The following is an 18,748-nucleotide window of genomic DNA, read 5'->3' on the forward strand; positions in this document are numbered from 1 at the left end:
CAACCTACATCCTTTTGAATCTGCTTAGTGTATTCATCTCTTGGTCTCCCTCTACGATTTTTACCCTCCACGCTGCCCTCCAATACTAAATTGGTGATCCCTTGATGCCTCAGAACATGTCCTACCAACCGATCCCTTCTTCTAGTCAAGTTGTGCCACAAACTTCTCTTCTCCCTAATCCTATTCAATACCTCGTCATTAGTTATATGATCTACCCATCTAATCTTCAGCGTTCTTCTGTAGCACTACATTTCGGAAGCTTATATTCTCTTCTTGTCCAAACTATTTATCGTCCATGTTTCACTTCCATACATGGCCACACTCCATACAAATACTTTCAGAAATGACTTCTTGACACTTAAATCTATATTCGATGTTAACAAATTTCTCTTCTTCAGGAACGCTTTCCTTGCCATTGCCAATCTACATTTTATATCCTCTCTACTTCGACCATCATCAGTTATTTTGCTCCCCAAATAGCAAAACTCCTTTACTACTTTAAGTGTCTCATTTCCTAATCTAATTATCTCAGCATCACCCGACTTAATTCGGCTATATTCCATTATCTTCGTTTTGCTTCTGTTGATCTTCATCTTATATCCTCCTTTCAAGACACTATCCATTCCGTTCAACTGCTCTTCCAAGTCCTTTGCTGTCTCTGATAGAATTACAATGTCATCGGCAAACCTCAAAGTTTTTATTTCTCCTCCATGGATTTTAGTACCTACTCCGAATTTTTCTTTTGTTTCCTTCACTGCTTGCTCAATATAAAGATTGAATGACTTCGGGGATAGGCTACAACCCTGTCTCACTCCCTTCCCAACAACTGCTTCATGTCCCTCGACTCTTATAACTGCCATCTGGTTTCTGTACAAATTGTAAATAGCCTTTCGCTCCCTGTATTTTACCCCTGCCACCTTCAGAATTTGAAAGAGAGTATTCCAGTCAACATTGTCAAAAGCTTTCTCTAAGTCTGCAAATGCTAGAAACGTAGGTTTGCCTTTCCTTAATCTAGCTTCTAAGATAAGTCGTAGGGTCAGTATTGTGTCACGTGTTCCAACATTTCTACGGAATCCAAACTGATCTTCCCCGAGGTCGGCTTCTACAGATCATAACTTTGAGAAAATAAAGAAATTAAGCTTTTCACTCTAGGGAAGACTTGAACCAAGGACCTCTCGTTCCGCAGCTGCTCACGCTAACTACGGGTCTACGGCGCTCCTGAGTTCATATTATCCTCGATGTTGCCTATCTTGCTCATGGACTACTCAGTTTGTATATTTTGCTTATTTTTTTCATAGTTCCACACAACTTCTTCCTGTTTTCTCGATTGATCTGTATTCAGGACCTTTGCCTTTCGCGGGCAAGTGCTCTACCATTTGAGCTACCGAAGCACGACTCACGCCCGGTCCTCACAGCTTTACTTCTGCCAGTATCTCGTCTCCTACCTTCCAAACTTTACAGAAAGGCAAAGGTCCCGAGTTCGAGTCTCGGTCCGGCACACAGTTTTGATCTGTCAGGAAGTTTCATATCAGGGCACACTCCGCTGCAGAGTGAAAATCTCATTCTGATCTGTGTTCAGTTTTTCAAGGTCTATCCAGTGTGCCAACTTATAACTAAATGTGAGGGGGGTGCCCTGGGGAGGTTCCCATGTCAGTGTAAGTGCCTGTTAAACGTGTGACACTGTCGCTTACTCGGCGACAGGAACTGGCGGAGAAGGGGCCGGGCCCAGGGTCGGCGGCCGCTCCTGCTTCGACGCCCGCGCCGGCGGAGTGGGAGTCGTCGCTGGACGCAGAGGAGCCCGGCGACGGGTGGGAGGTGTCGGCGGGCCGGCTGCTGCTGGCCGACCAGCTGCTGGGCGAGGGCGCCTTCGGGCTGGTGCGCCGCGGCCTGCTGCGACAGCCCGGCCGGCCGCCGCTGCCCGTCGCCGTCAAGATGCTCAGGGGTCTGTCTGGCAGTCCCACTGTTTCTCCCTCTGTGCCCAGCGCTCCGCAGGCGGCGTACGCCTCATTACACTCTCTGATCAAAAAACCCGGACACCACTGTGTAATGCGGAATTCGCCACCAGAGGCGCACCCACGAGTTTAAGCGGAAGCGAGCAGTACTTCGTTGTCAGCAGAGGAGCAATAACTGCAGAATGGCTCCATTAGGGTAGTTCAGTGATTTCGAAAGTGGACTGTTCATTGAATTTCACGTGAGTAATAAATCGACAGGAACATTTCAACCCCTGTAAAGCTGCCTCATTCTACTGTTGGTGGTGTGATGGCGAAGTGGAAACGCGAGGAAACGACCAAAGCTAAACCGAGATAAGGAAGACTTCGTGTACTGAAAGATGAGGCTGTCGACTGCTACACAAGTTGGTTATAAAATGTCGTCTACGACTTTGTACACAACAGTGAGGAGAGGTGGGCTACAGAGTGATGCGGCAACTGCCATTGTAGGAAAACTGGACAGGAGTAGGAATGATTAGTGAATATAGGAAACTGTTGACACAGTAAACAGGATATTTACTTAACTTGTACTTCTCCAGGTGCATGAAGACTCATTACAAATATTGCAACAAGAAATAAAGTCCAGCTATCAGTGTACACATGGATGAGGCACTCTGAGCAAAAGCGCGAACGACAGTGTCAGAGCCGCTACTAGGTGGCGTCTGCGTAGCATCACGTGGTGAAGGGGCTCCGAGTGCGAGTGGGGCATCTGGCTGCCATCAGCTGTCCTGTATTGCAGTGGCAGAGACCGATTGTGCTACCGAGTTGCTGGAGGCGTGGCTCAGCGGGCATGCTCCATTGGGTCCACTGGATCGTGTACTATCACTATCGATGTCTGATGGAAATTAGCAATTCCGTTCCTAACATTGATGCCCGTGGGGTGGTATCGATATGATACCGCATAAAAAGGCACATGTAATCAGTAAAATGAATCGCTCTTTAATTCTGAACTGCTATCAGCAGTCCAGCTAACACACTGACTGTGCATATAGAGTTAAAAAGAATGGGGTACAATGCTCGAGCAGCTGCAGGCAAGGCCCACATTTCTGTACTCTGTGTTGAGTGACACTTGAGATGGTGTAAAGAGCAAATCCACTGGACAGTGGACGTCTGAAAACAAGTGATTTGGAGTGATGAATCACGGTATATACCCTGTAGCAATTTGATGGGAGGGTTTGAGTTTGGCAAATGTCTGGAGATCGTTATCTGCCATAATGTGTAACGTCAACAATGAAATACACGAAGGCGATGTTACAGTATGGTGGTGTTTTTCATTCTCTTGGTGTGCTCCCCTAATTGCACTTAAGAAAACACTGTGTTATTCACAATGTAGAGGAACAGTCCAGAAACGATGATTGTCTGCATCTGGATGGCAGTGCATCCTGCAATAAAGCAGCATATGTGAGGTATTGGTTTATGGACGATAACATTCCTCAAATGAACTAGCCAGCCCAGAGTCCGAGCCTGCATCCAATGGAACATCTCTGGGATGAGTTAGAATGTCGACTTCACTCCAGACCCCTCCATATTCCGTAGTTCCGGCTCTTGAGGAAGAATGGGCTGCCATTCCTCCACAGACATTCAGAAAAGCCATTCAAAGTATCTCCTGAGTTGTCATAAAGGGGATGGGTGGACTCACCCCATATTAATATCCACTAATAGGTGTCCGGATACTTTTGATCAGTTAGTGTATGTGTATGTACAAGACAGCACTTTCATTATAACCTGATTTATATTTGTTGGCGTCTGACGTTTAAGAGTCAAGTTGCGACGTTATCATAGGAATACAGTTTGTTCACAACGTCCTAACTAAATTTTCTAGGTGGTGTGACTTGAGGGAGGATAGCAAGCTCTGCCTACCGAAACCCAATGTATTGTGAGCCTTATGGAACACGTCTGTAAGGGGGCAACAAGCTGCACGTTCCTCAAGCAGTGCAAACACAAAGCACTCGTGGCCTGAAGTCGACCAGCTTCTATGGCTTCGGCCAACCCAGAACTAGGGAGTCCTCGTTCAGGACGTTGTGAACCGACTGTGCTGTTTGCAAGCAACCTCTACAGTGCTCCGCTCTCCTCGGCAATAGAAAATCAAATTTAACTCCTTTTCTACTACACAAATCACGTTAAAAATTGCAAATTCACTTTTGGTATAGACAGTGTCTCTAGGACAGTCAGAAATGTGTTTTAATTTCAATCAGGGATGGAGTTACGTTAGTTTTCTTGTAACGGGTGACAGCTGCTTCAAACTTATCACACCGTCCTTATTGAAGTTTATTTTATGAGAATTGGGCTGTGGTCCAAGGTATATTTCTGTGCCTGGCAGACCGCTACGGTCGCAGGTTCGAATCCTGCCTCGCGCATGGATGTTTGTGATGTCCTTAGGTTAGTTAGGTTTAATTAGTTCTAAGTTCTAGGCGACTGATGACCTCAGCAGTTAAGTCGCATAGTGTTCAGAGCCATTTTGTGCCTGGCATTTCGTCTCCTTATGTTGGAGATATCGTCAGAACAAAAACTTAGACAGCAGTTTCAAACTACAACAAGCCGAGCAAGCGGAACTGTTCATTCGTATCCAACGGTCGGCTCTTGACGTCATCCAGCCGCTGCCTAAGATCGCAGATTTGCGCCAGCGTGTGTTAAAGGAGCTTATAGTGGGGAAAGGCTGGTGCTGTTTGATTTATTTAGCGGTAAGGCCCATAGCTTGTTTAATTTTAATGTCTATTCTTTTCTGTTAAAGATTTTGTGGTTTTGAATTTATATGGCCCCTGCACATCCCGGCATACTGTGATTGGATCTTGATAAAACTATAAAACAAGAAAAGAAGAAGGATTAAACATATATAGAATATACGGAAAATGCATATTTTCACGATTTTGTCAATTATTTAGTTTCAAGTACTAAGTTTGAAGCCTCTGTCTTGTAAATATTCTGAAATTCGCGTACAGCATAGATTTCTATAGTTTTTTCCCTTGGCCTCTCTTTCGACTATTTTCAGCGTTCATCGTAAGCACACGAATCTAAACATCATATTAATCTTCTACTTACCTACTGCAACGACCTGCTGAGAAGTGAAGTTAAAAGCCTGCAGACTTACATGTTACTGGGAGCTGTGAGGCAGGATAAGTGACAACACAGTCCGCCCCCGGTAGCTGAAGAGTGCCGGCACGGTAGCTCAGCGTGTTCGGTCAGAGGGTTAGCTGCCCTCTGTAATAACAGAAACTGAGTTAATCGATCAACAACGAACTTATACGGATGTCTTACGACGTCCGCCCGCAGATGCAACGAACAAAAGCGAACAAAAGTAGTCAGCGCGAAAGACTGTCAATCCTAGGGACCCGGGTTCGATTCCCGGCTGGGTCGGAGATTTTCTCCGCTCAGGGAATGGGTGTTGTGTTGTCCTAATCATCATCATTTCGTCCCCATCGACGCGCAAGTCGCCGAAGTGGCGTCAAATCGAAAGACTAGCACCAGGCGAACGGTCTACCCGACTGGAGGCCCTAACCACACGACATTTTGTTAGTGGCAATTTTTTGGGAAATGTTTTAAAGGTGCTGTGGTAGGTAGAATGAGGCAGCTGGTACCCCACTTTTCAGTCAGAGTCTTTTAAATAAACAGAAACATATTCGCATTTTTGTGTCCCGATAGGAGCATTTTCTGATGGTACAAAGTTTTATTGCGTTTATAATTCATCATTCTCGGCTTATAACCCACCAACATAGCATGACAACGCCACCAGTAGCTCTTAGGGGCTTAGGAAAGGATGGAGGAAAGAAGATTGGGCTTAACGTCCCGTCGACATCGAGGTCATTAGAAACAGAGCACAAGCTCGGACTGTGTCAAGAATGCGGAAGGAAATCGGCTGTGCCCTGTCGAAGGAACCATGCAGGCATTTGCCTTAAGCGATTCAGAAAAATCATGGAAATCCTGAATCTGAAACTTCCTGACAGATTAAAATTGCATGCCGGACCGAGACTCGAACTCGGGACCTTTGCCTTTCGCGGGGGTTAGTGCTGTACCAACTAAGCTACCAAGCACGATTCACGCCCCCTTCTCACAACTTTAATTCTGCAAGTAACTCGTCTCCTACCTCCCAAACTTCACAGAAGCTCTCCTGCGAACCTTGCAAAACTAGCACTCCTGCAAGAAAGGATACTGCGGAGACATGGCTTATCCACAGCCTGGGGGATATTTCCAGAATGAGATTTTCACTCTACAGCGGATATGAAACTTTCCGAGTTCGAGTCCCGGTCCGTGAACACAGTTTTAATGTGCCAGGAAGTTTCATATCAGCACACACTCCGCTGCAGAGTGAAAATCTCATTCTGGAGACATCCCCCAGGCTGTGGCTAAACCATGTCTCCGCAATATCCTTTCTTCCGGGAGTGCTAGTTTTGCAAGGTTCGCAGGAGAGCTTCTGTGAAGTTTGGAAGGTAGGAGACGAGGTACTGGTGGAATTAAAGTTGTGAGGACGGGGCGTGACTCGTGCTTGGGTAACTCAGATGGTAGAGCACTTGCCCACGAAAGGCAAAGGTCCCGAGTTCGAGTCTCGCTCCAGCACACAGTTTTAATCTGCCAGGAAGTTTCATATCAGCACACACTCTACTGCAGAGTGAAAATCTCATTCTGGAACCTGAATCTGGGTGGACGGTCGCAGGTTTGAACCTTCGTCCTCCCGAATGCGCGTCCAGTGTGCTAATCACTGCGCCACGTCGCTCAGTTTAGGGACCTAGGCACCGAGAGCCAGAACAACGACAACAGCCACGGCGTGTTTGTCAAGAGCAACTCACGACGCCACCGCGGAGACTAGGGTGCTTACTTCGCCGGCCGGCCGATGCTTCATCGGCCCTACAGTCGAGGCGGCGGAGAAAGATCCCTGAAAGCTTGCAGCACTCTTGCCAACTTCCAACTGCCAAGCGCTAACGGTTCCAAGCGGAAACAGTAGCCGTCTGTAGAGCTGCGACAACACTGGGGCGTTACCATCGAGACGTGTACAAAATTGCGTTACGCTATTGGTTGAGGTAGGTGGGCGAAGCTGCCGCACTCTGCCCACTGCATTGTCAGGGATCAACTAAGGTTGACTCAAATATAGCAGACGCAGCTACCATGGACCTGTTTTCTTCAACCCTATCACGTGGCCGCAAATAGTCGACAGATGCTTCCGACGGCACTTGAAGCCCTCTGAGGCGCTCACCAGCCTGGGAATGTTTTGACACGCTGCGCAAAGCATTATGCCTGCTAGTTGTTACCGAGCCGTTGAAGTGGGAGATTCATGTAACGTTCAGTTTCGAGTACCTTACGATGTGCCCGCCCGGATAGCCGCGCTGTGTAACGCCCTGCTTCCCGAACGGGAAGGCGTTCAGAAATGGCTCTGAGCACTATGGGACTCAACATCTTAGGTCATAAGTCGCCTAGAACTTAGAACTACTTAAACCTAACTAACCTAAGGACATCACACACACCCATGTCCGAGGCGGGATTCGAACCTGCGACCGTAGCAGTCCCGCGGTTCCGGACTGCAGCGCCAGAACCGCTAGACCACCGCGGTCGGCTCGGGAAGGCGTGCCTGTCCCCGGCATGAATCCGCCCAGCGGATCAGTGTCGAGGTCCTGTGTGCCGGCCAGCCTGGTTTTTAAGGCGGTTTTCCATCTGCCTCGGCGAATGCGGGCTGGTTCCCCTTATTCCGCCTCAGTTACACTACGTCGCGCGATTGCTGCGCAAACACTGTCTCCACGTACGCGTACACCGTAATTACTCTACCCCGCAAACATTTGGGGTTACATTCGTCTGGTATGTGGTATGAGACGTTCCTTTGGTGTGTGTGTGTGGGGGGGGGGGGGGGCCTCCACTAGGAGCCGAACCGCACAATAACCCTGGGTTCGGTGTGGGGCGGCGGTGGGGTGAGTGGACTGCTGTGGCCTGTTGTTGGTTTGTGAACCACTGAGCGCTACGGCGGGACGACACGAAGCCTCTCCGTCGTATCTAGGTTCCTGGTTCAATACACAAAATACAATACATACACCTCACGATGTGCGCTGAAAATAGATAAAAAACGGACATAGGGTTGACATTATCGTGGATCGAAATAGCATATCCAGACACTCTGGGATGATAATGGCATTGAAACAGAGGATGACACGCGTAAAGCTGAAATACTAAATACCTTTTTCCAAAGCAGTTTCACAGAGGAAGACCGCACTGCAGTCCCTTCTCTAAATCCTCGCACGAACGAAAAAATGGCTGACATCGAAATAAGTGTCCAAGGAATAGAAAAGCAACTGAAATGAGTCCACTAGACCTGACGGAATACCAATTCGATTCTACACAGAGTACGCGAAAGAACTTGCCCCCCTTCTAACGTGTACCGCAAGTCTCTAGAGGAACGGAAGGTTCCAAATGATTGGAAAGGAGCACAGGTAGTTCCAGTTTTCAAGAAGGGTCGTCGAGCAAATGCGCAAAACTATAGGCCTATATCTCTGACATCGATCTGTTGTAGAATTTTAGGACTTTTTTTTTTTTTTTTTTGCTCGCGTATCATGTCATTTCTGGAAACCCAGAATCTATTCTGTAGGAATCAAAATGGATTTCGGAAACAGTGATCGTGTGAGACCCAACTCACTTTATTTGTTCATGAGACCCAGAAAATATGCCGGCCGGAGTGGCCGAGCGGTTCTAGGCGCTTCAGTCTGGAAGCGCGTGACCGCTAGGGGCGCTAGTTCGAATCCTGCCTTGGGCATGGATGTGTGTGCTGTCCTTAGGTTAGTTAGGTTTAAGTAGTTCTAAGTTCTAGTTGACTGATGACCTCAGATGTTTCAAGTCCCATAGTGCTCAGAGCCATTTGAACCATTTTTTGAACCCACAAAATATTAGATACAGGCTCCCAGGTAGATGCCATTTTCCTTGACTTCCGGAGGGTGTTAGATGCGGTTCCGCTCTGTCGCCTGATAAACAAAGTAAGAGCCTACGGAATATCAGACCAGCTGTGTGGCTGGATTGAAGAGCTCTTAGCAAACAGAACACAGCATGTTGTTCTCAATGGAGAGACGTCTACAGACGTTAAAGTAACCTCTGGCGTGCCACAGGGGAGTGTTATGGGACCATTGCTTTTCACAATATATATAAAAGACATAGTAGATAATGTCGGAAGTTCCATGCGGCTTTTTGCTCATGTTGCTGTAGTATACAGAGAAGTTGCAGCATTAGTGCTCCCTGCCGCCGTTGGATAAGCAGCTGCAGCAGCAAGTCGTATACTCCTAGCTCACTCATTTGTTACATAGTTTAATTCTTAATTTCTTTGCGTGTTTTTGGTACTTGCATTGTTTAATTCATAAATTTCGGGTGTATTATAGTATTTGAGAGTTGTAGCATCGCGTTTTAGTACCTGAATAGTGTAAATTCGCGTAGTCGTCTGTCTTCTGTTTTTGTTTTGAACGGCCAGTGTCGGTTGGTCACAGTCAGTGTGCTCCCTGCCGCCGTTGGATAAGCAGCTGCAGCAGCAAGTCGTATACTCCTAGCTCACTCATTTGTTACATAGTTTAATTCTTAATTTCTTTGCGTGTTTTTGGTACTTGCATTGTTTAATTCATAAATTTCGGGCGTATTATAGTATTTGATAGTTGTAGCATCGCGTTTTAGTACCTGAATAGTGTAAAATCGCGTAGTCTCCTTCCGCCGCCGAGCAGTGTGTCAGCAGTGCGCAAGTAGCAGCATTACTGCATTTACTAGGCAATCTTGTATTTTAATTACCGTTTAAATTTTGTGTCGATTTGTTTGCGCTCTCTGTAGATTAGTTTTTAGCATGGATAGGGACTGCAACTGCTGTGTTCGGATGCAGGCTGAGTTGGCATCCCTTCGCTCCCAGCTTCAGGCAGTGTTGGCTTCGGTCACACAGCTTGAGGCTGTTGCCAATGGGCATCACTGTGGGGGTCCGGATGGGGGTTTTTCGGGGACGGCCAGCTCGTCCCACGCATCCCCCGATCGGACTACGACTGTGGTTGCCCAGGATACTGCCCGCATTGAGGCTGATCCCTCACCTGTGGTAGAGTGGGAGGTCGTCTCAAGGTGTGGCAGGGGGCGAAAGACATTCCGGAGGGCTGAACGGAAGGCCTCTCCAGTTTGTCTGACGAACCAGTTTCAGGCTCTGTCTCAGGCTGATACTGATCTTCGGCCTGACATGGCTGCTTGTCCTGTTCCAGAGGTTGCACCTCAGTCTGCAAGATCCGGGCGGTCGCAGAGGGTGGGCTTACTGGTAGTTGGGAGCTCCAACGTCAGGCGCGTAATGGGGCCCCTTAGGGATATGGCAGCAAGAGAGGAGAAGAAAACCAATGTGCACTCCGTGTGCATACCGGGGGGAGTCATTCCAGATGTGGAAAGGATCCTTCCGGATGCCATGAAGGGTACAGGGTGCACCCATCTGCAGGTGGTCGCTCATGTCGGCACCAATGATGTGTGTCGCTATGGATCGGAGGAAATCCTCTCTGGCTTCCGGCGGGTATCTGATTTGGTGAAGACTGCCAGTCTCGCTAGCGGGATGAAAGCAGTGCTCACCATCTGCAGCATCGTCGACAGGACTGACTGCGGACCTTTGGTACAGAGCCGGGTGGAGGGTCTGAATCAGAGGCTGAGACGGTTCTGCGACCGTGTGGGCTGCAGATTCCTCGACTTGCGCCGTAGGGTGGTGGGGTTTCGGGTTCCGCTGGATAGGTCAGGAGTCCACTACACGCAACAAGCGGCTACGCGGGTAGCAGGGGTTTTGTGGCGTGGGCTGGGCGGTTTTTTAGGTTAGATGGCCTTGGGCAAGTACATAAAGGGCAACAGCCTCAACGGGTGCGGGGCAAAGTCAGGACATGCGAGGACCAAGCAGCAATCGGTATTGTAATTGTAAACTGTCGAAGCTGCGTTTGTAAAGTACCGGAACTTCAAGCGCTGATAGAAAGCACCGAAGCTGAAATCGTTATAGGTACAGAAAGCTGGCTGAAGACAGAGATAAATTCTGCCGAAATTTTTACAAAGGCACAGGCGGTATTTAGAAAGGATAGATTCCATGCGACCGGTGGTGGCGTGTTTGTCGCTGTTAGTAGTAGTTTATCCTGTAGTGAAGTAGAAGTGGATAGTTCCTGTGAATTATTATGGGTCGAGGTTACGCTCAACAACCGAGCTAGATTAATACACTCCTGGAAATTGAAATAAGAACACCGTGAATTCATTGTCCCAGGAAGGGGAAACTTTATTGACACATTCCTGGGGTCAGATACATCACATGATCACACTGACAGAACCACAGGCACATAGACACAGGCAACAGAGCATGCACAATGTCGGCACTAGTACAGTGTATATCCACGTTTCGCAGCAATGCAGGCTGCTATTCTCCCATGGAGACGATCGTAGAGATGCTGGATGTAGTCCTGTGGAACGGCTTGCCATGCCATTTCCACCTGGCGCCTCAGTTGGACCAGCGTTCGTGCTGGACGTGCAGACCGCGTGAGATGACGCTTCATCCAGTCCCAAACATGCTCAATGGGGGACAGATCCGGAGATCTTGCTGGCCAGGGTAGTTGACTTACACCTTCTAGAGCACGTTGGGTGGCACGGGATACATGCAGACGTGCATTGTCCTGTTGGAACAGCAAGTTCCCTTGCCGGTCTAGGAATGGTAGAACGATGGGTTCGATGACGGTTTGGATGTACCGTGCACTATTCAGTGTCCCCTCGACGATCACCAGTGGTGTACGGCCAGTGTAGGAGATCGCTCCCCACACCATGATGCCGGGTGTTGGCCCTGTGTGCCTCGGTCGTATGCAGTCCTGATTGTGGCGCTCACCTGCACGGCGCCAAACACGCATACGACCATCATTGGCACCAAGGCAGAAGCGACTCTCATCGCTGAAGACGACACGTCTCCATTCGTCCCTCCATTCACGCCTGTCGCGACACCACTGGAGGCGGGCTGCACGATGTTGGGGCGTGAGCGGAAGACGGCCTAACGGTGTGCGGGACCGTAGCCCAGCTTCATGGAGACGGTTGCGAATGGTCCTCGCCGATACCCCAGGAGCAACAGTGTCCCTAATTTGCTGGGAAGTGGCGGTGCGGTCCCCCACGGCACTGCGTAGGATCCTACGGTCTTGGCGTGCATCCGTGCGTCGCTGCGGTCCGGTCCCAGGTCGACGGGCACGTGCACCTTCCGCCGACCACTGGCGACAACATCGATGTACTGTGGAGACCTCACGCCCCACGTGTCGAGCAATTCGGCGGTACGTCCACCCGGCCTCCTGCATGCCCACTATACGCCCTCGCTCAAAGTCCGTCAACTGCACATACGGTTCACGTCCACGCTGTCGCGGCATGCTACCAGTGTTAAAGACTGCGATGGAGCTCCGTATGCCACGGCAAACTGGCTGACACTGACGGCGGCGGTGCACAAATGCTGCGCAGCTAGCGCCATTCGACGGCCAACACCGCGGTTCCTGGTGTGTCCGTTGTGCCGTGCGTGTGATCATTGCTTGTACAGCCCTCTCGCAGTGTCCGGAGCAAGTATGGTGGGTCTGACACACCGGTGTCAATGTGTTCTTTTTTCCATTTCCAGGAGTGTAGTTGGCTCCTTTTACCGACGTCCCGACTCAGCAGCATTAGTGGCAGAACAACTGAGAGAAAATTTGGAATACATTTCACATAAATTTCTCAGAATATTATAGTCTTAGGTGGAGATTTCAATTTACCAGATATAGACTGGGACACTCAGATGTTTAGGACGGGTAGTAGGGACAGAGCATCGAGTGACATCATACTGAGTGCACTATCCGAAAATTACCTCGAGCAATTAAACAGAGAAGCGACTCGTGGAGATAACATCTTGGACCTACTGATAACAAACAGACCCTAACTTTTCGAATCTGTAAGTGCAGAACAAGGAATCAGTGATCATAAGGCCATTGCAGCATCCCTGAATATGGAAGTTAATAGGAATATAAAAAAGGGAGGAAGGTTTATCTGTTTAGCAAGAGTAATAGAAGGCAGATTTCGGACTACCTAACAGATCAAAACGAAAATTTCTGTTCCGACACTGACAATGTTGAGTGTTTATGGAAAAAGTTCAAGGCAATCGTAAAATGCGTTTTAGACAGGTACGTGCCGAGTAAAACTGTGAGGGACGGGAAAAACCCACCGTGGTTCAACAACAAAGTTAGGAAACTACTGCGAAAGCAAAGAGAGCTTCATTCCAGGACTAAACGCAGCCAAAACCTCTCAGACAAACAGAAGCTAAACGATGTCAAAGTTAGTGTAAGGAGGGCTATGCGAGAAGCGTTCAGTGAGTTCGAAAGTAAAATTCTATGTACCAACTTGACAGAAAATCCTAGGAAGATCTGGTCTTACGTTAAATCAGTAAGTGGCTCGAAACAGTATATCCAGACACTCTGGGATGATGATGGCATTGAAACAGAGGATGACACGCGTAAAGCTGAAATACTAAACACCTTTTTCCAAAGCTGTTTCACAGAGGAAGACCGCACGGCAGTTCCTTCTCTAAATCCTTGCACAAACGAAAAAATGGCTGACATAGAAATAAGTGTCCAAGGAATAGAAAAGCAACTGGAATCACTCAACAGAGGAAAGTCCACTGGACCTGACGGGATACCAATTCGATTCTACACAGAGTACGCGAAAGATCTTGCCCCCCTTCTAACAGCCGTGTACCGCAAGTCTCTAGAGGAACGGAAGGTTCCAAATGATTGGAAAAGAGCACAGGTAGTCCCAGTCTTCAAGAAGGGTCGTCGAGCAGATGCGCAAAACTATAGACATATTTCTCTGACGTCGATCTGTTGTAGAATTTTAGAACATGTTTTTTGCTCGCGTATCATGTCGTTTTTGGAAACCCAGAATCTACTCTGTAGGAATCAACATGGATTCCGGAAACAGCGATCGTGTGAGACCCAACTCGCTTTATTTGTTCATGAGACCCAGAAAATATTAGATGCAGGCTCCCAGGTAGATGCTATTTTTCTTGACTTCCGGAAGGCGTTCGATACACTTCCGCACTGTCGCCTGATAAACAAAGTAAGAGCCTACGGAATATCAGACCAGCTGTGTGGCTGGATTGAAGAGTTTTTAGCAAACAGAACACAGCATGTTGTTATCAATGGAGAGACGTCTACAGACGTTAAAGTAACCTCTGGCGTGCCACAGGGGAGTGTTATGGGACCATTGCTTTTCACAATATATACAAATGACCTAGTAGATAGTGTCGGAAGTTCCATGCGGCTTTTCGCGGATGATGCTGTAGTATACAGAGAATTTGCAGCATTAGAAATTTGTAGCGAAATGCAGGAAGATCTGCAGCGGATAGGCACTTGGTGCAGGGAGTGGCAACTGACTCTTAACACAGACAAATGTAATGTATTGCGAATACATAGAAAGAAGGATCCTTTATTGTATGATTATATGATAGCGGAACAAACACTGGTAGCAGTTACTTCTGTAAAATATCTGGGAGTATGCGTACGGAACGATTTGAAGGGGAATGATCATATAAAATTAATTGTTGGTAAGGCGTGTGCCAAGTTGAGATTCATTGGGAGAGTCCTTAGAAAATGTAGTCCATCAACAAAGGAAGTGGCTTACAAAACACTCGTTCGACCTATTCTTGAGTATTGCTCATCAGTGTGGGATCCGTACCAGATCGGGTTGACAGAGGAGATAGAGAAGATCCAAATAAGAGCGGCGCGTTTCGTCACAGGGTTATTTGGTAACCGTGATATCGTCACGGAGATGTTTAGAAAACTCAAGTAGTAGACTCTGCAAGAGAGGCTCTCTGCATCACGGTGTAGCTTGCTGTCCAGGTTTCGAGAGGGTGCGTTTCTGGATGAGGTATCGAATATATTGCTTCCCCTACTTTTACCTGCCGAGGAGATCACGAATGTAAAATTAGAGAGATTCGAGCGCGCACGAAAGCTTTCCGGCAGTCGTTCTTCCCGCGAACCATACGCTACTGGAACAGGAAAGGGAGGTAATGACAGTGGCACGTAAAGTGCCCTCTACCACACAACGTTTGCTGGTTTGCGGAGTATAAATGTAGATGTAGATGTAGACAACTATAGGACATGTGAATTTAAGAATGTTTACTTGATTTTTGGAAGAGATAACTATTTAAACTTCACACTTGCTCCAAATTAAAGATTGACAAAAAAAGAAGACCCAGTCTTACAAAACTTATACAAATCTAACGCAACTTTGGGAATAAAAAAGTGTCTCAGTGACTTTACTAGTTTTCGATGTATCAAGTGATAAGTCTGAGACAGTTTCCTGGATGGGAAAACCCGTTTGAAAAAAGTAGTAAAATTATGACTGCAATTACAATTAGGAAGAGATTTCTGACATGCTTGGACGCCACACAGATCTCTACCTTAGCTGAATTTCTGATTTTTACGTGATTTATAGGAGATAAAGATCTTAAAGTGACTTTCTGCAGCCACAGTCTGCAGACAGTACTTTTATCGCATCAGCGTCGCAGCTTTGGACCTTAAAGTCAGATGCCAGCTAATGTAAATCATGGTTGGTACATATGCACTCATCACACCACTTGCACTAATAAGTTATGCTTAAGGCACAACATTTAGCGCCACAAACTAAGGAAAATCTACATGAATAAATAAAGAAGACAATTTTGATCAGGTAGTTGCAGTGATCCCTTGGGGTCTCCCAGCTAATAATGTCAGTAGATTTGATTAAAAGTGTTCCACTAAATCATCATCAATTTTTGTTAACAGAACAATAACTGCAGACGGTGAGAGTGCAACTTTGCTTACTCCGCAGATGACCCGTCGCCAGAGGACGTCCGCCAGTTCGAGCGCGAGATCGAACTGATGAAGTGCGTAGGCAGGCATCCGCACATCGTGTCCATGGTGGGCTGCGTCACCAACCCCGCGCGCCTCATCGTCGAGTACTGCGAACTCGGCGATTTGCTGCACTTCCTACGCAGGGCGAGTTCTCTTCCTTAGTTTCTTCCGGCCTGCTTAGGCTCTGATTGGGAGAAGCGCACTTCGTAGAGACTATCTGACATATATGTGTTCAAGTTTGTGAAAATCTGCACTAGAGATAGACCTTCTCTCATATTCCAGTTCAGTCATCACTGTTATTATAAGGCAGTTTGCCAGGAAGGCTGAAACACTCAGATTGTAGTGATACTAATTAAGTACGACTTCATTAGAATTTGAAGTTTGCACCCTCATCACCTATGATGACACTTAACACGCCATGCTGATGAAATATGGCAAGTTTTCGATATATGTACAGGAAATACTTCAACACAATTTATTCACTTCTAATCAAATAGATTGTCCATAAAGTCTTGCTGTTATTTCCAAAAATCATAACTTGGAAAATATTAGGGAGAGAGAGTGCATCATGGTTTGTTGTAAAACGATTAGTAGATCTCAGTTTTTTCTTAGTATTAATAAAACAGTCTTAATCGCATTTTTTATATTTATTTAGTGCCGACCGGTTTCGGCCCATCGCAGGGGCCATCTTCAGGGAGAACATATGGTTGACTGCTGGTGGCGTCACGTCTACCGAGGTGTGGCAGGAAACTGTGAAACCGGTCGGCAGGCACTAAATAAATAGAAAACGCGATTTCTTAATACTAAGTTAATTTATATCAATCGCTGTTAATCCAGAACCGTGTTGTCCAAACATCTCAGTTTTTTCTGCTGTGCAAAAATTTCAGTGTGTGACCCACCTGTCACTCGAAGAACACAAGGCAGTATTAGAGTTCTGCCCATGTATAAGTCAGCATTGTAGCATCAACAGTCCTCTTTGCTTCGTTGACTCTTGCACGAAAGATAACAATGTCACTGACTGGCGTTGTGTACATTTCATTCTCGATGTAACCAGAAAAAAAAGAACCCTAATAGTGTGACATTGGAAGAGTGTAGAGGCCACGAGATGGGACCATCAGGACCCATTTACCTCTCAGGAAGTGGTTCATTCAGAACATACTGCTCGTTCAAACTCCAATATGGTTGGGGATCGGGGTTGGGGGGATGGTTCATCATCATCGTGGAAGATGGCGGACGGCTGCATCTCATCTCTATTGTTTTCTCTGTGAAGAAAATGGGCCGATCGCCAGAACGTACATTAGGCTACACCAAACATGAAGCTTCGGGCAACCACGAGTATATTCAAGTGCGTTCTGTTTGTTTTCGGAGCTCCAAATCCTAAATTTATGTCGAGTCACATGTTAGAAATGTAGAATGTTACTTCATCTGACGAATGGCTCTTTTTGGTCAATTGACGATTGGCGTGGAAACGAAGACTCCCTGTAAATTACTCAATGGATTTGCCCGAATTTTCGTAGCCAAACGAAGAGTGAGAAATAAACCAATTGACTGGAATCAGGCCTAGTTTCGTAAAAAAGAGTAAGAAAAAGGTTTATTTCCTTGAAAGTAATCAGGATAACTCAGAAAAAAATAGTGATTTGAGTATATTTTTTTCGTCCAAATTTTCATATCCAAAAGGAGAATGATAAATGGACAAATTTGGCATGAAATTGACCACCAGCATGGCGTCCAGTTTTGCAAAAAAAAAAAAAAAAAAAAAAAAAAAAAAAATTCAATTGCTTTAAAGTAATCATGGAATAAGAAAAACATAACTAGATATTTGTAGGAAATCTGAAATATTTCATGTACAGCTGCTTTTAGCTAGGTAAATAAAGTGTCAATAAGTTAATCTCTTCAAGGCCTGCAGTAGCTGCTTCGCGCATAAAAGGTAACATTGGCTTGATATTTAATAGTCAAAAAGGCTTTCTTCGAATCAAGTATTACATTTGTGACATTTCTACAACAGATGACTCTAGCAAGACAAATAGGTGCCAACAAGATCATGCTTACTGAACAAAATATGAAAATAGAGAATAAAAAATGAGAAAAAATCAGTGAAATGTTTTGTGAAATGATTTGTCCAAAAGTAAAAAATAAAACACATTAGAGAAACATTTGACGTGCCTTTGAATGAAGTTCTAAATCACGCACAGCAAAGGAGATGTGTCAAATTTTCTATAGTTTGTTTTATTTCTTACTTTTAGAAAAATAGTTTCACAAAACATTTGACTTCTTTTTTCAAAATTTTCTTAATTCAGGTACTCACTGTCAGTATCTGTAGAGGCCAGCATGGAACATGCGACTGCATGCAGCACAGGACTATCGTTTTGTTGCAGTGCTTGGACCATGAACACATGGTACGCAAAATGGGGTAACCGCTTATGGAGAGTTGCTTTTGCTTCCTGCAATTCGCATGATGCACAACGAATTGACTTCAGGAGCTGCGATGAAATGCAGCTTGTACTCTGTGGACACGTGTTTGAGACACTGGCGGACGTCCACTCCGAGGAAAATCTCTGACACTGTGTGCCTGTTTAAAGTTTTTGAATCACTTCATTGTGCTCGTCTCTGCCGGTGGTGTCCTCACATATCGGCATCGGTAACTCTGCTGTCACACTGCACTTTCTCCTGGTGTGTCGCCGTTTTGATGCCCTTCAAGTCAAATACGCAATAAAGGACGAAGGAAAAGTCTTTGAGGGATCTCTGATAGTTTACAAGTTTTGATTTTTTGAATTGATAGGGGGGCTTAGTGAACACCCTGTACTTTTATTCTCTGAACTGCGCAAGGTACATCATGGAAAATAGACTACTGACCATTAAAATTGCTACACCACAAAGATGACGTGCTACAGACGCGAAATTTAACCGACAGGAAGAAGATGCTGTGATATGCAAATG

General features: G+C 46.4%; 1 protein-coding gene across 1 annotated transcript in view; it reads left to right on the plus strand.

Annotated features, from left to right (window-relative positions):
- LOC126175796 (uncharacterized) overlaps nucleotides 1-18,748 on the plus strand; it is a 314,318-nt gene that overhangs the window by 230,752 nt on the left and 64,818 nt on the right. Inside the window, exons 11-12 of the mRNA XM_049922776.1 lie at nucleotides 1,702-1,942; nucleotides 15,789-15,955. Of these exons, the coding sequence (XP_049778733.1) occupies nucleotides 1,702-1,942; nucleotides 15,789-15,955 (408 nt within the window). The remainder of the gene's footprint in view (nucleotides 1-1,701; nucleotides 1,943-15,788; nucleotides 15,956-18,748) is intronic.

The sequence above is a fragment of the Schistocerca cancellata genome, chromosome 3, assembly GCF_023864275.1.
Source record: "Schistocerca cancellata isolate TAMUIC-IGC-003103 chromosome 3, iqSchCanc2.1, whole genome shotgun sequence".
In the NCBI taxonomy this organism is placed as follows: Eukaryota; Metazoa; Arthropoda; class Insecta; order Orthoptera; family Acrididae; genus Schistocerca; species Schistocerca cancellata.